This window comes from Podarcis gaigeae, assembly GCF_964106915.1.
Source record: "Podarcis gaigeae genome assembly, chromosome: 2".
Lineage (NCBI taxonomy): Eukaryota > Metazoa > Chordata > Lepidosauria > Squamata > Lacertidae > Podarcis > Podarcis gaigeae.
Genome location: NC_139679.1, coordinates 70510458 through 70529164, shown reverse-complemented (window position 1 = coordinate 70529164; position 18707 = coordinate 70510458). Strand labels below are relative to the sequence as shown.

General features: G+C 45.1%; 3 protein-coding genes across 10 annotated transcripts in view; 1 reads left to right on the top strand and 2 right to left on the bottom strand.

The window, feature by feature from the left end:
- The window catches only part of BRD8 (bromodomain containing 8), a 29665-nt gene extending 24924 nt beyond the window's left edge, over positions 1 to 4741 (bottom strand). For 2 of the 7 annotated variants that reach the window (XM_083726355.1, XM_083726357.1), the window contains exons 1-6: positions 4620 to 4740; positions 3867 to 3963; positions 1716 to 1785; positions 1376 to 1425; positions 297 to 419; positions 110 to 190 (exon numbers count right to left, since the gene is read on the bottom strand). In XM_083726355.1, the coding sequence (XP_083582481.1) occupies positions 110 to 190; positions 297 to 419; positions 1376 to 1425; positions 1716 to 1785; positions 3867 to 3963; positions 4620 to 4638 (440 nt within the window). In that variant the 5' untranslated portion in view covers positions 4639 to 4740. Of the gene's footprint in view, positions 1 to 109; positions 191 to 296; positions 420 to 1375; positions 1426 to 1715; positions 1786 to 3866; positions 3964 to 4619 lie in introns of all 7 variants that reach the window. The other 5 variants (XM_083726359.1, XM_083726361.1, XM_083726360.1 and 2 more) reach the window with 5 other exon arrangements.
- A 74-nt stretch (positions 4742 to 4815) lies between these two features.
- On the top strand, positions 4816 to 6971 carry NHP2 (NHP2 ribonucleoprotein). Its single transcript, XM_083726430.1, has 4 exons — positions 4816 to 5046; positions 5152 to 5221; positions 6224 to 6329; positions 6578 to 6971. Exons 1-4 carry the CDS (start codon positions 4890 to 4892, stop codon positions 6701 to 6703), a joined length of 459 nt encoding a protein of 152 aa, XP_083582556.1. The 5' UTR covers positions 4816 to 4889; the 3' UTR covers positions 6704 to 6971.
- Positions 6972 to 8700: 1729 nt separating this feature from the next.
- On the bottom strand, positions 8701 to 18347 carry RMND5B (required for meiotic nuclear division 5 homolog B). Of its 2 annotated transcripts, XM_083726394.1 has the most exons (10): positions 18195 to 18347; positions 17613 to 17781; positions 14960 to 15105; positions 13117 to 13251; positions 12712 to 12812; positions 12142 to 12308; positions 11685 to 11850; positions 11505 to 11607; positions 11241 to 11395; positions 8701 to 10264 (listed from the first exon to the last, which is right to left on the bottom strand). In XM_083726394.1, exons 2-10 carry the CDS (start codon positions 17749 to 17751, stop codon positions 10201 to 10203), a joined length of 1176 nt encoding a protein of 391 aa, XP_083582520.1. In that variant the 5' UTR covers positions 17752 to 17781; positions 18195 to 18347; the 3' UTR covers positions 8701 to 10200. The 2 variants fall into 2 exon arrangements, with proteins under 2 accessions (XP_083582520.1, XP_083582521.1); XM_083726395.1 differs by lacking the exons at positions 17613 to 17781; positions 18195 to 18347 and adding an exon at positions 15626 to 17467.
- Between the last annotated feature and the right edge of the window lie 360 nt (positions 18348 to 18707).

Sequence of the window (18707 nt, the reverse complement as noted above, 5' to 3'; positions counted from 1 at the left end):
GTCAAGTTCAATCATTTCGTTGCAATGCTAAGAACTAAATCTGAGGGCTCAGATATGAAGTCCCAGAAAGAAAGAAAAGCTGTAGCAGGGAAATAATAAGATAACCCACACCACAATGTCATTGCACAGTTCCTCCAGCCTATGGTCCATGTGCCCTGCCTGGATCAGTTCTGCATCCCTCTTCAGCTGCCTGTAGAGACAACACAGATAGGTTTGATCCACGTTATCATTATTCACATGCCCTGAAGCAACCAGGGTTTTCAAGAGCTCCAGACTCCAAAAAATGTGATAGGTACCTGTACTTTTCCTGTGTCTCCTTAATCATCTTCTTTAACTCCTCAACCCGTTCTGCTGTCAGTTTTCTCACAATTACATCTTCCACAGTTTCTACCACTTCTCCCTTCTCACCACGCTTTCTTCTACACAAAAAAGGAGAAAACAATCTAGCAACCAGTCATGGCTTTCAATCTTCCCATATACAGCAGCTTTTGCCCTCACATATCCCACCTTATTCTTCCTTGTTCCATTATCTCTTTCCCACTTTTGCTATTCTGCAACTCAGTGGAAATGCAATCTTAAAAAGATCACTACAGCCTAAGTATCAGGCAGCCACTTTGGAAATCTGTATGGGAAACTGCAATGGGAATCTGTATTTGGAAATCTGTATGGGAAACTTCCCAAACATTGTACATTGTATGATTTATAGGGACTGAAACACAAATAAACAGAACAAATGATTCAGTCACAAGACACAATAACATATAAGAAAAAGTGTTTGGCTCCTGAAGCTGAGTGACTTTTGCAGATTTAAACATCCTACTGCTCTTTCCCGGGGACTGATGTCGAACTCACCCTCAAGTAAAGCACAGGTTACAAAAATATTAGAAACACATCTACTCCCCAAACCAGAATGCAGCATTCTGGAGGTGGGCATGAGAGCCTGAGCTAATACAAAATCCACTGGATTCCAAGTTGGCCTCATTGCTGTCATTTGATGGCAATGGGCCTGACTGCTCCGGCAGCATTCTGTCTGCCCCCCACCTGGCCAGCATGAGCTATGGGTCTGGATGGAACTAGATGAGACCGTGGCTGTGCCCTTCTTTCATGTTTAGTGACTACCCAGCCAGGGTTTGGATTGTTCTGCCAGTGAATTATCTTTCTTTGTAACCAAACAACTTAGCTTAGGGTAAAATATGCAAGTTACTATAATTTCTGGGAGCCAGACTTAAAAAGAAAGATGGTCAGGAAGCAGCGTTTCAGGTACTTTCGTATGTTGTGTTCAAACTATCATTCCTCTTCAGTTCTCAAATAGTCTATAACGCAGTAGTTTACTGTCCCACCCCACTCAAAGAGGTGGTTTGGCCTTTGAACTCACTTTGGGGTTTCTGTGGTCTCCAGAAGCTCAGAATATTGTGATGCACAATGCTAAAAAAAAAGATAATAAAAGTGCATACAGATTTCAGAAGATAAATCACAACAGACAGTACTAAGAATCTGAGTTGAGACAAAAACTTGGGGTAGTTTATATAACACACATTCCACATATTAAAGCTGTTTCCAGATATGTGAGCTAGGAAGTATACTTTCCTGGCAAACGATTTTAAACATGTTTTACACATTTAACATGCAATAGATACTTACAGGGAGTCCCCTGAACAGGTATTCCCCATAGGTGAAATGAAAGCCTATTATGATGTGAATTTTAAGCACCCTACCTTTTGGGAAAACCAATCAGGTGGGCGGCCTGGCTCTGCAAAGGGTTTGATGGCTCTGCTGACAGAAACCCTAGAGAAAAAGGAGAAAGTTTCAAGATCTTCCCTCCTTTGCTGGGCAAAATATAGTGGGGAAGGTTTGGTCACCAGTTGATTGGACTGGAAAACTTTGACCAACAGATAATACAATACTTTCTGAAAATGACTATGTTACATTGTGCCCCATAACTAGAGCTCATTTTAAGTAACCCTCCTCCCCCACATTGTGGTAGTTAGGGTGCCTATTTGAAGATCCACAAAAATTGGGGAAAACTTTCCTTCATTCCCTTCTTTTCAGAAAAAAAACAGGAGGTCTATTCCACACACCCTCCCGCCAAATCTCCTATGCTCTTCTGTGTTAGTGTAACTTAGAATAAAATGGGTGAAATTGCACTAAGTGCTTGGACCATGTTTTGAGAAACCCATCTCCCACATCTAGATTTTGTTTAAAGAAAAACCCAGCAGCAAGTGGGTGGTTAGAAACAGTCAAAGGTCAAAGGCCTATAGCACGTCTTACCCCTCCCCTTTCTCTAGCAATGTGTGTATGTGCAGTGGTAGTTATAAAGCCAAGGTTGGATTCAGCAGGATTTACATGACTGAGCTTTTATCATGTTGGTGGATGTTACATGCTGTATGGTAAAGGAGTTTTCTTAACAGGGAACTCTGGAAAATACTGACTACTGGAAGGTAAGAAGACTTTGAAGTTCTGCTGGATGACTCTGCTGGAGCTGTGCATACTCTGCTCTTTGCACTTGTCAAAGTGTGGTGTAATATCAACAACAGATGGTGGGCCCAATATAACAGGTTATGGGCCAACTGACTTCTACAAGTCTAACCACCTGTAGCCCATATTTGGAGCTAGAAAGAGTGGTTGATTTTGCTGCTGTGCAGCTAAGATGTGCACCACCCTGCCTTGTAGGTTTTGTACTTGCAGTTCCATGACTGTAAGGATGATGCTAAATACACTTGCAAGAGGATAACAGAACACTGGCAAGCAGAAACATGAAAGCCTCCTAACTATTAACAGCTTGCCAGAAAATAACCCCAAGTTCAGCTCTGAGACGCTTAGGGATAGTCACATGGTATCCAAGAACAGCTTCCCCCATCTTGAACCTCTGTATAAAAGAACACCTTCATCCTTCTAAATCAGTTTTTCTTTGGAAGCCCAAATTATCCAGTTGTCAGTATTACTATTTGGTGTTAACAATCATCTGAACTACTACTACATATGAATAATGACACAGTGCAGATGTAGATACCTGCTTAATTTTCTATTAAAGCCCATTTCTCTCCTTTTTTCACCAGCGTATATTGTTGATTATATATTTAGAATTATATTTTTAAATTATCTGACACAAGATCATTTTAGCATAGTTGGCTATGTAATATGTAGCTGGGCTATATGTCAAAGCTCACTGGCTAATGTCTAGAAAATCCCTTCTCAGTAGGTTTTTGGTATGCTTCCTAGTCTTGCGATCCTACAATTCGGTTTTTAACAATTTTTCCAACACATGCAAAGTTAGGATCACAAAGGGCATTCAATTACTTCTTGTGTTTGGAATAAGAGCCACCACAAATCAATTGAGGGTTCTTTATGAAGTATGTAATACAGTTAAACAATATGCATTCAAAGTGCTGGTGTTGACCTTTAAAGCCCTAAACGGCCTTGGCCCAATATACCTGAAGGAGTGTCTCCACCCCCATCGTTCTGCCCAGGCGCTGAGGTCCAGCACTGAGGGCCTTCTGGCGGTTCCCTCATTGCGAGAAGCAAAGCTACAGGGAAACAGGCAGAGGGCCTTCTCGGTAGTGGCGCCCACCCTGTGGAACGCCCTTCCAGCAGATGTCAAAGCGATAAACAACTACCTGACATTCAGAAGACATCTGAAGGCAGGCCTGTTGAGGGAAGTTTTTAATGTGTGACATTTTAATGTATTTTTAATCTTTGTTGGAAGCTGCCCAGAGTGGCTGGGGAAACCCAGCCAGATGGGCGGGGTACAAATAATAATAATAATAATAATAATAATAATAATAATAATAATAATATGTTCCAAGGCATAGTAGGATCTGCATTTAGCAACAGTTTTTATGTAGCCAACAGTTATATCAGTTTCTTACCAGTTTTGGTCTCCACTCCGCATGACTGAAGAAGCCAAGCAAAGTTTTTCCCGGATAGACCATGGCTCTGTAGGCCCAGCACTCAGCAACTTGTGCTCTGATGTGGAAAAAGATAAACATTACAGTGTTGCAACATGCCCACACAGTTAAAAAGAACCCTCAAACTAAAATTAAACCTATCTCAATCCATGCTGCTTTTAAAAGTTTGGTTTTCAAGCCCCTACACCCTCCATGACCCACCACAAAACAGCCACACTAGAAGTCAACTCAATCAAAAGTCTACTGGTAACTCAGTGGCAGAGAATATATGTTGCATGCAAAAAGTCACAGGGTCAATTCCCTGTTAACCTCAGGAAACATTCCCATCTGAAATCCTGAAGAGGTGCCCTCACTTAGTGGTAGGGAAGATTCCTGTCTGAAGCCCTGGAAAATCACTGCCAGTCAGTATGAACAATAAATAAACCGTTTGTCTGGCTAAGCATAAGCCCTTTTACTACCTCCTATGCCGTTATTCCCGGGTACCTCAGCTAAGGAGAAAACTGACCTGTCATCGGAGGCCTTTTAGACCAGCCACCTCCCAACCAACCCTTCTTAAAGTCATGTTAAAAGTTGCCTGACACCTGACACAACAAACGAAGCTTCGCTCAACCAAGAAACAGGCAACCTTCTCTAGGTTTTTTTTATGGCGGGACCAACCCTAGCTCCCCTCTCCGCGCCACGTCCCTCCTTCCCCAAAGAAAGACCCCCACTCACTACCCGTCCCCGCCGCCATCTTCCCGAAGACGCGAACAAGCGCGATGCTTGCTGGGAAACCTGCTCCGAGGAGGAAGGCGAGGGCGACGCTTATTCCTCAAAGTCGCTTTTCTATTGGATGATGGCAGAGCCGGCCGACCAATGGGGTAACCGGAAACAAGGTATTTTTCTCCCTATGAGCTCTATGGTTGCCTTCCCAGAGTTCATTGCTCTGGGAGAGTTAGGAACGGAAGTGGCCGCACGTGGGTCCGCTTTCTTTCGGCGGCAAAGATGGGCAAAGCCAAGCATCAGGAGTCGAGGGAAGAGCCGGAGCCCGAGGCGACCCCGGAGAAGTCATACCACGAGCTGGTGGAGAACGTGAACGCCATCGCGCGGCCTCTGGCCTCCCGCAAGTTGACGCGCAAGCTGTACAAGTGCATCAAGAAAGGTGCGCGTGCAGGACGGGGAGGGGAAGGAGGGCAGACCGGCTTTCGCGGGCGGTGGGGGCTCCGTCCAACAACCGTTGCTGGAAACTCTCCTGTTTGACTTGCAGCATCGAAGCAGAAGCAGATCCGGCGTGGGGTGAAAGAGGTCCAGAAATTCATCAACAAAGGCGAGAAGGGGTAAGAACTCCGCGCCGTTGCGACGCGATATGCCTTCTTTCGCTCTCCGTGCCGCTGCCTGACGCTACCAGTTCAGGTCTTGAATTCGGAGCCAGTCTGGTTCGCCAGGTCTGGTCCCTACTCTCACCGTGTTAGGAAATCCTCTTTCTGTCTGTCTATCTATCGGTGAGAGCTATAGACACGCAGTTATGTGTTGTTTAGACACACACACACACACAGCTTTGGAATCAGTAGATGACATTTTCTGAGATGTTCAGGGTCGCAAGCTTTCAAATAATCCTCAACTAGTTTATAATCCTGTGATTCTGTTGGTGCAAGAGACAAAGGGACTGAAGGAACTCTGCTTTTAGTGCAGTCTTTGCCAAACTGGTGCCTTCCAGATATTTTGGCTACAGCTCAGGGCCCCAGCCAGCACAGCTGATGGGAGTTGTAGTCCACAACACCTGAAGGGCACCTGATTGGCGAAGGCTGTGCTAATACAAGGGTGGGGAAACTTTTTATTCCATCTCCTCTTAGTCACAGCTAGCATAGCTAATTTTCAGGGATTATCAGATTTGTAACATTTGAAGGCCTTCATCCTTGAAGGCATCATCACCAGAGAAACAATCTGGTTGTGTGTGAGAATGAGTAAGGGTGTCTTGCATGCAAATGAGTATACTTTGCCCAGCAAAAACAGATTTTAATCCTTTTCATCAGACCTTGTTTTCAGTTGGCTCCGCATAGTAAGTTTTTTGCCTTGCATGGACATACTTGCCTCAGTGAGCTATTTCACCTCCTCCCTTATGTGTGTACATGCATGCTTGAAATCTCTTATTTGTGCAAATGATGACTGCAGAGATGAAGCACAATTTGATACGTATACACAGGATTATACCTGTATTACAATATCAAATATTTGGAAAGATTCATACTATATCTGTTTTAATGTGTTTGTTGTCTTCTCTACTTGCATTGCTCTGGTCTTATTTTTGTTGCTGATGCTGCATTGTCTGTCTCTCTTAGGATCACAGTTCTTGCAGGAGACACACTTCCTATTGATGTCTATTGCCACATTCCCATCATGTGTGAAGACAGGAGCCTTCCATATGTCTACATCCCTTCCAAAACGGTAATGTAGGGTGGGGAAGTAGAAGGAGGCTTCCATTTCTTGTAGAATTTTTATTCTTCACCATAGACCTGCATCCTGATAAGGAACAGAAATCTTGGTTATTCTAGAAGAGCAGTTTCATGCAGCTGGCATTTATATAATTTCTCCATGTGAATTGGCACAAGGTCCGTTTGCTGCTTAAAGTAAAAAAGGTAAACTTGTATGTGAATTAGGAAACTGAATGCCGCTTTCCTATTTTTTTCTTTCAGGACTTGGGAGCAGCTGCAGGTTCAAAGCGACCAACGTGTGTTATCATGATCAAGCCCCATGAGGAATATCAGGAAGCCTATGATGAGTGTATGGAAGAGGTGGAGGCTCTTCCCCTCCCTCTGTGAAGAACATCAGTAAGAGATGCTACTAAGACTGACAAGCAGGCACTTGCCTGGGCAGTAGCTTGACCCTGATTTTAGAGGAGCCGTGCAAGGAAGAGAATACTACAATTGGCACTGTCACCAGCCCTGTGGCTCATACCCGCTTCAAGTGCCAGATATTAAGCAACTGATTTAGAAAGAAGTTATTGACTTGTCTTGCAGCAAGGGAAGTTTGTGAAGCTTGGGGGGGGGGGGGGAGGCGGAGAGATTAAACTCATTAAAACACTTGTAATGTTGTGTAGTGTCTATTACAACACACTATTTACCCCTACATACCACAACTTATCCTTGACAAGGTGAAGTGTTCACCAACTTTTACATTCTTCCACTTGAAGTAGATAAATAAATGATTTTTAAATTTAATGTGTAAGCTGATCAATCCACATATGGTAGAGAAACTGCAATATCCCTGTTTTGGCAGGGCAGGTGGTGGCAGTGGGTGTTGTTTTCTCCCTTCAGCAGTGTCCGTCCCATTTATTTCAGTGTGAGAGCTGGCATAGTTTGTTCCCCTGGGCTGGGGCAACAGGAGAACTTTGGGGCTTGTAGGTCCACAGCTTCTCCCTTTTAAACATCCTTGGACTTTTAAAAGAAGCACCACCTGTGGAACTTTTCAGTCTTCTGAGAGGAGGATCTCAAGGTCAGCTTCTCTGCCCTTGAGAGATGCCCCCTACCTCAAAAGAAATAGCACCTCTGAGATGCCCTTCCAGGGGCCATAGAAGTGTAGCCTTAGTTAGCCTCCAGCTAGTTCCCTTCTCCAGTCTTATGTAATCTAGACTACTGTGGTGTAGTGTTGGACTAGGGCCTGGGAGTTCAGAGTTCAAATCCCCACTTGCCATGAAGTTCACTGAGTGACCTTGGACTAGTAGTCACTGCCATCAGGCTAATCTACCTCATAAGGTTGTTGTGTTTATGGGGAGGGAAAGCTATGTATGCCACCTCGAGCGCCTTAGAGGAAAGGTGGGATATATATTTACCGTATTTTCTGCTCTATAAGACACACTTTTCCCCCCTCCAAAAATTAAGGGGAAATATGTGTGCGTCCTATGGAGTGAGTGCAGGCTCCTTGGCAGAGGGAGCACTCCCTTTGCGCTCCGGAGGCTACGCGTTGCTTTCGCTGAAGCCTGGAGAGCAAGAGGGGTCGGTGCGCACCGACCCCTCTTGCTCTCCGGGCTTCAGGGATAGCCGCCTGAAGCCTTTGGAGTGCAGCGGGAACTCGTGCTGCGCTCCGAAGGCTTCGGGTTCCTTTTGCTGAAGCTGAGAGAGCAAGACTCTCCTGGCTTCAGCAGAGAGGGAGAGCTGCGCAGCACCCCTTCAGCCAAGCGGGAGGAGAAATGGAAGGGGCTCCGTTTCTCCTGCCGCTTTGCTGAAGGGGCGCTGAGCACAGAGGGGGAATTTTTTTCTTGTTCTCCCCCTCTAAAACAAGGTGCGTCCTATGGTCGGGTGCATCCTATAGAGTGAAAAATACGGTAATAAAATTAAAATAAATAATACAAGTAAACACAGAATGCATGGTGAAGGGAGATGGACAGTTCCGATAAGTCAAGCGGCAAGGGCCTTCTGGTGGTTCCCTCGCTGCAAGAAGCCAAGTTACAGGGAACCAGGCAGAGGGCCTTCTCGGTAGTGGCACCTGCCCTGTGGAATGCCCACCCACCAGATATCAAAGAAAAACATCTACCAGACTTTTAGAAGACATCTGAAGGCAGCCGTTTAGGGAAGCCTTTAATGTTTGATGGACTGTTGTATTTTAATATTTTGTTGGAAGCCACCCAGAGTGAATGGGGAAACCCAGCCAGATGGGCGGGGTATAAATAATAATAAATTATTATTACTACTACTACACTTGTGTAAGAGTTTTGCTCTGCTGGGAGACTTTAAAAGCAATATTGTCAAGAACGTGTCTACTTTAAGGAAAATGTTTCTTTTTCGTTCTAAATATATCAACACCAAAAACCATACACAAGTTTGCTGAAAAGAAATTTATTTAGCTGTATTTCCATGCCATCCATCTCTATCCTGGGTTTAACAGTTCCTGGTGTCTCGGAGGAAGAAAAACTAAGAATACATGCAGTGTGGCATCATAAAAGTATCTTTAAACGTCTCCCTCCAGGCTAGTGCAGATCTTCACATCCACTGTTATTCCAGACTGATACTCCAAACTACTGCATTTTTTTTAACAACAAAAATCCAATTAAAGTGCAACTTGTAGGCACCAACTCCTGCGCCTACAGCTTTAAACTATTTACCCTCACCGTTCTAATAAAAATGGGCTCAGCTTTCAAAGCTAAGTTCAGACTTCAAGCAACACAGATTTAAACTCTGCCAGTTGTTTTAATATTACTTTCGGGTCTCGTTCCAAGGGAGTTCAAATCTCTAAATCAGATTCAAGATCCCTGTTAATTATCCATACCCCCATTCTCCCATATTACAGAGCATTTTTAGGACCATTGCCTAACATAGTTCACTTAGTCAGGTTCTGATGTGTATCTGTAACCTTAATGAGTACTTGCAAATGCTGTGAATTGTCAGCAACAGGGGAAAGGATTACTTCAAATTTCTTGAATAAAATAGACTGTATACCTACTTTTAAAGATGTCTCAATGATAGTTACTATTCTACCAGCTTTCTCAACCTGCACAAAGTCATGGTACTTTCTCCATTTTCTACTCCTTCACAATAGATAAAGCAGCTTAGCTAGGCTTTCTAACACTCAAAAGCAGCAAGCTGCTATCATGTACCTGTCATAAAGTATGAATTTCTTCAATACAGTGCTGTCCCAGTTTTTCACTTGTGTTATTTTCATTAGGAAACAATACACCTTATTACTTATCCCTTGTTTTTTGAAGAGCTACACTGTGTATTAGTACACAGAGGGCCCAAACTCCACCTTTGTTGATTCAAATATTTTCACCAACCTATTTTAAACTTTTCTTCAAAATAGCAGTAAGCCAAGTTTCCAGCATACTTCTCCCAACTTAAATTCCATCCTTCCCATTGTCAAAAGCACATATTGGGCAGTGGGAAGAGAAAGACAGCTCTAAGACTCCTCCCCCCCCCCCAACTGATGGATTGAAACAGAAAAAAATACCTAGATTTATCTTGAAGTGTTTTAAAAATAGCAACAGCTCTCTGTGTACAATTTGTGATACAAGCTGTATCTCAACAAGTAGAGCTATGCATGGGGAGAGTGTAAACCATCTTGCTAGGAAGGATCACTGCCAGTTAACGCTCCCAGGAAGAATCCTAGGAAGTTGTATGTTGCGAGGAGTACAGAATAATGTGGCTTGGCTTACAGTAGACATAAGATTGCTCTCCTCTGGCCCAGTGAGCTACAGTCAGTTCCCAGCGTTTAGCAGCTAATACTGTTCACAGCAGAAGACCATTCCTGCCAGCATATGCCACCTTCCATCAAGCATTATCCCAATAGCCTATTTTCACCAGCACATCTCCAAGGCATGCCATTATCAAAAGATTAGGCGTTTTCCATCAGCTGGGCTCTGCTCCATGGGACAATATGGACACTTCAGCCTGCACAAAGAAAGAAAGACCAGAATCAAAACAAGGCCTTAGAATTCTCATTGGCAAGTAGTCCTACCAGACCACTAAATCAGATAAGCAGGAAGCTGACCCAGACCCATACTTCCAGTAGACCACTAGCAAGTCCTGGTGTTTGGTCCACTACCTCACTCTCTTCTCTGCCCCGTTAACAAGTCTGATTTGGCCTTGGGCTTGCCAGTTACTAAGAAACTACAAGGAGCAGTGCTAAGGTCCCCCTTACTGTAGCAACTGCAGTATGACCTAGTTACCCAGCAGAGGGCAGCAGACACAGTGAAACTAACATGTAGTCCCAAAAAATAAAATGATAGTGAGAAACTGCTTCAAGATGAAAGGGACTTCCTGGACCTACCATATTTTTCGCTCTATAAGACGCACCCGACCATAAGATGCACCTAGTTTTTAGAGGAGGGAAACAAGAAACATGAAAGCAACACCAACCCTCTTGAGCGAAGAGGCAGGAGCGTTCCCACTGTGCCCAAGAGGGTTTGTGTGGCTATCCCTGAAGCCAGAACAGCAAGAGGGATCGGTGCACACCAATCCCTCTTGCTCTTCTGGCTTCTGGGATAGCTGCGCAGCCTCTTCAGGGTAGCGGGATGAAGGCTCCCCGCTGCCCTTAAGAGGCTGCGCACGGCTAAGCCACAAGCTAGAACAGCTGCGCAGCGCTCCCTCTCACTGTTCTGGCTTCAGGGATAGCTGCACAGCTTGCATTCGCTCCATAAGACGCACACACATTTCCCCTTACTTTTTAGGAGGGAAAAAGTGCATCTTATAGAGTGAAAAATACAGTACACGGAAATGAGATGTGTGGGGAATCTAATCCTGTCAGGGTGACAATAGCATTTCACAGGTAGGAGACTCTGGATACTTCAATTTTTCAGGCAAGAGTTCATCATCCACAGCCTCCCAGAATGGAGGAAAGTAACAACAGTTTGTAAAAACCACTCACTTCCCTCCATTGATGAGCTTGTTAAGGGCATCTCGAGAAATAACATGCCCACAGATGAGCTTGATAGGTGGGTTAGAATCAGTTGTCTGCTGTCGCAAAATGGGACATGCAAAGACCGAGTGGTACCAGCATTTCATTCCAAGCTCAATTTCAATCTGATAAAACAAGCAGAAAATAATTAGGCCCATGACCTGGTTGTTACAGTTAACTCTCTTTCACAAAAATATCCCCACCCTGCAGCCCCTGAATGGGCCAGGCACTCACAGGCAGCTCATCTTTGTGGCTCCAGACACCCGTGCACTGTCTCTGCTCAATCACAGCCTTGATGTTCATCAGCACCGGCAGCGCTACACATCCTGCAGCAAAGCTGCCGAGAGAGAAGGAGGGAGGAGATAGCTCAGCACTGCTCAATCCACCACCAGTCCCACCCATAACAAGCTTTACCTGACACTCAGAGGTGACTCCACTGAGAGACCTAACAGGGCACAGGCATCACGAGTGAATATCTCACAAATCTCAGTCCACTGACTCTCATCCAGAAGATGCCTATATGGAGAATTCTTAAGGCCCAAACGCAGGTACACCAGGCTGCCCATCATCACCTGGATCTCTGCAGATGACAAATGCAGGAAGCAGCACTCAGGTAAACATACTTTTGCTAACGGGGCTGGCCTGTTATGGAACCAGTTATTGGGAAATGGTTGATACCTATGACAATGACCAGGCTGAGTCAACAACTCCCAAGACTTCCCCTACTAAAAAGGGAAACTCCAAACACTTTGAAGCAACAAAATAGGAGCCCATTCTATTGGGTGTGGCAAGGCCCAGAGAAACAGCCTAAAGGCAAGAAAGCTCCTCCCAAGGAACAAGTAGCAGAGTAGGCTTCTGGAAACAGCCTCACCTTGCTGATGCAGGTGAGCAAAGGGCTGGAAATGGCGTGCGTAGCTCAGGGCCTCTAGCTCCTTGCCTGGACCGCCAGCAAGGAGCCTGATGAAGTGGAGTCGATGCAGCCGGAACTCCAGATTGCTGTTCATTTCTGCCAGCTGCTGTCGGTGGAAGACTGCCCAACTGAGCAAGAGACAACACTGCTCAATGCCATCATCTACATATAAAGCTGCCCTTAGAGTGGGTGCTGCTCCAATCCAAGCTACATATTTGTGGACGACCTGGTCTGAGGCAGGTTGCAGCAGCATGCTGTGAGCTCACAAGTTCAGGTATCTTATTACAGGAATACCCTGGCCTTGTGTAGAAGATAATGAGTGAAAACAAAACAAGCAGCACTTCTCAGTGCTTGTTGGAAGAGAAAAGATGGTAGACCCATAGAGTGGATAGGCTCACTGATAATGAGGAGTGTGGTTCTCCCAATGGCCCTTGCCATAGGCCCTACTTCAAAATCATTCTGTTAGGACTCTGTTTCCTCTCCCACTGTACTTCCTAAGAGGGGAAACAGAATATAGCTCATCATTCTTACCTCAGAGCAGGCTCCAGATCCTGTTTGTGCAGAGCTTCCAATATGCTGTTAAGTTCCAGGAATGGCTTTTTAAAGTCTACATCCACATTCACAGTGGATTCCTGTGGAAGGGCAAGCAAAATTAGAACAAGGCTCTAGGTAAGATATATATTCCCAGAGGGAAGCTGTCAAGTACATATCTATCCTCTGCAGGTTGGATAGAACAGGCAGCATAATAGGCAGCTTGTTGTACTTTGCAGTGGAACTGGCTGGCAGGTTCAGGCTTCTGATCCTCCTGCATTTGTAAGCAAGAAACAGAGACCTTTCCTACCAAGAAGCGGCATAGCACAATGTAGAGATACAACTATCGGTTCCCATACACCATGCAAATAACATTTGCACTTCCAACTCCTCAAACCCCTGTACCTGACACAGTTCCTCTGCCACTCCCAGCATCCCTTGTTGGTAGAGGTGCTCTATGATGGCCAACACCAGGATCTGCTTCTCTTGAGACTCCCAGACCATAGCAGGAACAATGCCACACAAATCAGCATCAAAATGCTGGAACAGAACAAGGAGTCAGTCATTCAAAAGCACTAAAGAAAGCCCCAGACCAAATAGTATTCCAAATCCCAGAACAATAAGTGGCTTTCCATCAGCACTGAGTACAATACTAGCTGTCATCCCATATCACTATGAATTTGGCAGTAGCTACAGACAGGTAGAGAAGTATATTGAAGTTTTGGACATAGTAGTGGCAGCCATATTACACCCCATGCAAGTCTTTTTTCAAATTCAGGGGCATTCTTGTCAGTAACTTGTTTCCAGTAATTTAAACAGTCTAAGAGAAAAGACAGGCAAGCAACAGAGCTTAGGAACCTCAATAAAGCTTGTAGATCACAGATGCGGCCCTCAACCTAATTTCATTCTGGTGGCAAGGAGAAAAAGGGAGTGTCCTGCCCAGCACTATCATCATGTAGCTCCCTCACAAACTATCCTTGAGGAAACTATCAACAGAAAAAGCCCTACTCTTGTTGTTTATGAACATCATCAACCCGGAACTGAGGCTGAATTCAGAGCAAGGAATTGGATAGGTAGAAAGGCTTGTTGTGTGCTGGAGAAATGTGGATGCTCTTGATTTAACAGCAAAAGGAAAGCACATGGGTTAAGTCTTCCTCTCCATAGATACTGATGGGGAGGGACCCTAGGCCCAATCCTCAGTTGAGGCAGGAGAACTTCCTTCAATTTCTTAAATGATATATCAGACAACAGCTGAATTACTGGTTTCAATTCCAAAAACTTATTCATGATCTGGGCTTCCCACAGTGCTTGCCACTAGTTCTTCATCTTTGAGTTTAAAAAGGGGGTATAGTCATTTGATGTAACTTATGCATGTTGGAAAGCAAGGTGGGTTGCCATCCTGGCAACTGTAGAGATCACATTATTATGGCATGAACAGAGTTTGCAATGGTTTCTAGTCATGTTCACTATCAAGGCTTAAATAATATCCCTCTCCTTGGCAACAGTCAAGGAAATTCTCACAAGATTCAACTCTGATTCTTCTGCTTAATGTCCCGTGCTTTCACTCCTAGCCCTGCAAAACCAAAACTAATCCCATTTAAACTATGTGTGAAGAAGAAGAAAAAAACAGGAGCCACCCTTGTTTAGCCAATACAATGCACACATGTGTTTACTACAAATACTGAACTCTGGACAATCTAATACAGTGGAACCTCGGGTTGCAAACGTGATCCGTGTGGGAGGCACATTCGCAAAACACAGCACCATGTCTGCGCACGCGCATGACGCAATTCGGCGCTTCTGTGCATGCGTAAAGCATGATTTAGCACTTCTGTGCATGTGCAAGTGCCGAAACCTGGAGGTAACCCATTCCGGTACTTCTGGGTTCACCGCATCTGTAACCCAAAAACACGCAACCCGCAGCGTTCACAACCCGAGGTATGACTGTATTCTTTTATGCAGAATTCTAGATTTCAGTGTTAACACAGAGGAAAGACACTGGTTCTGAAGGTTGGAAAAACAGGGAGACATTTGTGGGCCTGAGTAAAATCAGGCAGTGTGGATGTAGTCAAAGCACAACACAGGAGAGAAGATGCACACTGCACTAATCCATAAAAGACCCATGTTTCAATAATGAGCTCTATATAGGATGATGGAGCATATGCAAGAAAAACATTTGCTCTCAAAACTCATAAAGTTTTCAGTTTTAAATGCTTGGGTTCCCACCTTCCTCCTGGAACCTACTCACCCTATCGATTGCTTTGCCCACACGAGAGATACTGCTGTGAATGTCTTTGTGGTCTGAAGCTAGGTTCTGCACTGTGTCTTTGATCTTCTTACAGCATTGGGACATAACCAGAGAGAGAGTAGCAGACAGTGGCGTTCGTTGCAAGGCTGCAGGAGAAGCAGAAATTATATCTTAGTGTGGGTGCCAGTTCAAGAGTATACAGGTAACTCGCATCTTACACTTATTTTACTTACACAATTGCAGCTGTGTGCAGGGAGGTATTTTGAAAAGTAGTATAAACAGCAACAATTGGGAAACACTTGCCTGTGAGCGCTCCAATTGGAGAACAGCCTTTATCAAAGGCGTTATGGGCTTTGAAGACACTCAAACTCCGGATGCAAGGGAGAAACGTGCTAAGAGGAAGGCATGCTTGGCAAAGCCACACTGTGATCAGCTCCCGCCCGAAATCCAATGTCCCCACTGTAGAAGGACGGACGTGTGGATCCAGCATTGGCCTCCACAGTCACTTATGGACTCATTGTTAAAACCGTGTTTATGGAAGACAATCTTACTTCGCTACAACTGACCGCTAAGGAAGATTTATTAAATACATGGAGAGCAGGGGAAACCCACTCTCCATTTGTTTATTCTCCACCCATCCACACAAGGCTGTGATCACCGACTTACCTGGCTTTGGGAAGGCAGTGCTAGGGCTCTGGCAACATCCTGGAGCCCTCACACCCAAAGTTCCCGGTTATGGACATTTTTGCATTTACATGTGGACTCCCAGAACTGAACCATCATGTAAGATGCAAGTTACCTGTAGTCTATAGAGCAAGAATTCCTCATTGCTTACAAATTTGATCTGGTTCAGGTAGGAATTAACAGAAGCCAACAGTTTTCCCCCCAGATCTTAGTCTTGGGAGAAATTTATGTTCACCAGTAAGAGAACGAACAGATTATGGGGCTATGGGAGGGTGGAATCTTAATTTTATCTATTTATTATTACATCTATCCCACTTTTCTTCCAAGGAACTCAAGGTGACATACGTAATTCTTCCTCTTTCCTTTTTATCTTCAAAACAACCCTATGAGGTAGGATAAGCTGAGAGATAGTGACCAGCTCAAGGTCATCTGAGGAGCTTTCATGGTCACATAGGGATTTATATACTGGTCTCCCAAGTCCTAGTCCAGCACTCTAACCATGACACCACACTGGCTTTTCCCACTGCTTCTAGAGCAGGAACACTCAAAACCAATTCTAGGAATCTTGCTGCTTTCAAATAGATGATATATAAATTATGGTATAATATGCTCCAAGAAAACAGGACAACGTTCTACAAAAGCAAAACACAAATTCAACCTTTTCACTAATCTATTAGTAACATAAACAATAGCTTTCATTGGTTAACACAATCTTTGCTGTGCCAATTTATCATCATTAGTCCTAAGAGAAAACCTTGGTTCTGAGTCCTAAACAAACAACTTTATTGATAAATTCTGGTTCAGCAAACTCATGCCAAAATTTCCCTTTTGTCAGAGATTTCCTTGAAGTTTCAATGTACTGATAGTCTCCCAGAGACACTGTTCCAACAAACAAAGAGGTAGAGGTTGAGGTTGTAAACATCAACTTCCCTACCAAGATGGATAATCTACCAGTACTGTCATTCCTGAAGATATTTCAGTACATCCTCCTCCACAGTTACTTCAGATCTTTGGGAAATTTGTATCTTCAGGTCAATAACGCTACCACTGATACCTAAACAACTCTACATTATGCCAACGTATACAATATTTATGGCTGTCTTCGATCAACCATTCTTTGGCTTCTGTTTCAAAAGGTTCGAGGACTTCAAGACGGTACAGTGATACCTCGGTTTACAAACAGTCCTGTTTATGAACTACACGGTTTACAAACTCCACAAAACTGGAAGTAGTGTTCTGGTTTGTGAACTTTACCTCGGTCTACAAATGGAAGCTGAACGGTGGAAAGGCCCCAGCGGCGAAAGGCCTCATTAGGGAAAGTGCGCCTTGGTTGAAGAACGTATTTGGTTTAAGAACAGACTTCAGGAACAGATTAAGTTTGTAAACCGAGGTACCACTATAACTTGTTCCACGACTGGTCCAGACTCAGGCTGATGGCAGAGTAAGAAGTTAGAAATGTGTTAGACTGTGTAGCTACAGAATGGACAATACAAGTCCTATCTTAACCCAGAAACATGCTGACCACTGCACTGACCACTTCCTTTAGGAAGTACACAAGCTTCCAGCTACCACAAGGAGCACACCACAGGCTCCACTGTCGGTAACTCAAGCTTACAATGCAACCAGATTTGTTCTGGTTCCTTGGACAGGGACTCACAATTAATTCACTTGTAAAATGACTGAAGCAAATGATGCACCCTGTAGCTACATTTCATTGCCTTTGGGGCTCCAGGGATTACAGATTCCCCCACCCACCCACACTATATATCTGCCAGCTGAGGATAACACTTCACACATTTGATGCATCTAAAAAGAAAAGGAGCATCTTGTAAATAACAATAAGGACACTCGAGAAGCCGCCAGCTGTTGCCGCTCCCGACGCCGCCCTCGACCCACCCGCCCTTCCTTCCTCGCTCCCTCAGAGGCAGGAGCCGACTGGCCACCACCAGACGGAGGCCCCCGCGCGTACCTGCAGCGCCCAGCTCCTCCCTCAGTTGGCTGACGTAGCGCAGCAACTCCTCCAGACCTCGCTCGCAGTGCTGGCCGTAGCACAGGAACTTCTGCAGCACTTTGTCCAGCTCCCTCTCCACGCAGGCGCAGCGCTCCATCGCCCCGGCCTTGCCTCTGCCGCGCGCGCCCTGAAGGAGGCGGGACAAGAGCGCCCAATCAGTCACTGGCCCGGCGCGGCCATAAAGACCCGAGCCAAAGGGGAAGGTGTCAGGGAGGAAGAGAGGGAACGGAAAGGAAGCCCCCCCCACCCCCGGCCTCCCTAACCGCTTGGTACTGGCCGAGAAAGGTACTGTGGCAGCCCCTTATGGGAGTGTGTATTTCACGGCCCGGAGCGTTCAAACTGAGGAGGTGAGGGACACCATAGGCTTTAACCCGTCTCAGACATTCTCTGGGCGAGACTAGACCACCGTACGGTGGGGGTGGAGAACACACGCACACCCCTTATATTACAGTGGCACATTCCTTTACTGGTCGGTGTGAGCACTGGACGGAACCATTTCCAGGGACAGGCGGGGTGGGGAAGGGGAAAAGAACAGCTAACCTGAGAGTCGCGGAATGAGACGTCAATCTTCTCCGGACCGGAACAACAGAAGAATAATTGCGTATCCAGCCGCCTCCTTCCCTGGTGCGGTCCTATATAGGCATAACTGCTAAAGTTCTCTAATGATGGATCAAACCATCCTCATTTTCGGATAGGGTGTGCCTGGAATGAACCATCAACGGGCAACAGCTGGGTGGAACGGACCATTCTTGGCTCGGATGACGTGCAGTGCAGGACTGGAATGAACCATTTTTAGAGCTAATCAGAACCCACTTTTAGTTTGAAAGCCCAACGAAGTGTTTCTCCAGTGACAGATCAGGCAGAGGCTTGTCGGTTTGTGAAAAGTAGCTCATTATCTAAAAAGGTACCTATTAAGAACGACCAATCCTAGCAGGTTTAGTGCTCCAACAGGTGACACAGCCCTGGCATGTTTTACTATGGCTTTTCTGAAGCATTTCTGTTAATTCTTCAGCTCAAGGCGTCAGAGGTGATACAAACCTTTAATATATGCTC

Excerpts from the sequence above, each read along its gene's own strand:
- NHP2 (XM_083726430.1), top strand. The coding sequence starts at position 4,890 with ATGGGCAAAGCCAAGCATCAGGAGTCGAGGGAAGAGCCGGAGCCCGAG. Across the intron at positions 5,222-6,223 it reads ATCAACAAAGGCGAGAAGGG|GATCACAGTTCTTGCAGGAG; the intron begins GTAAGAACTCCG and ends TGTCTCTCTTAG. Across the intron at positions 6,330-6,577 it reads TCTACATCCCTTCCAAAACG|GACTTGGGAGCAGCTGCAGG; the intron begins GTAATGTAGGGT and ends TTTTTCTTTCAG.
- RMND5B (XM_083726394.1), bottom strand. The coding sequence starts at position 17,751 with ATGGAGCGCTGCGCCTGCGTGGAGAGGGAGCTGGACAAAGTGCTGCAG. Across the intron at positions 12,813-13,116 it reads TGGCAGAGGAACTGTGTCAG|GAATCCACTGTGAATGTGGA; the intron begins GTACAGGGGTTT and ends GCCCTTCCACAG. Across the intron at positions 11,608-11,684 it reads GAGTCACCTCTGAGTGTCAG|CTTTGCTGCAGGATGTGTAG; the intron begins GTAAAGCTTGTT and ends CTCTCTCGGCAG.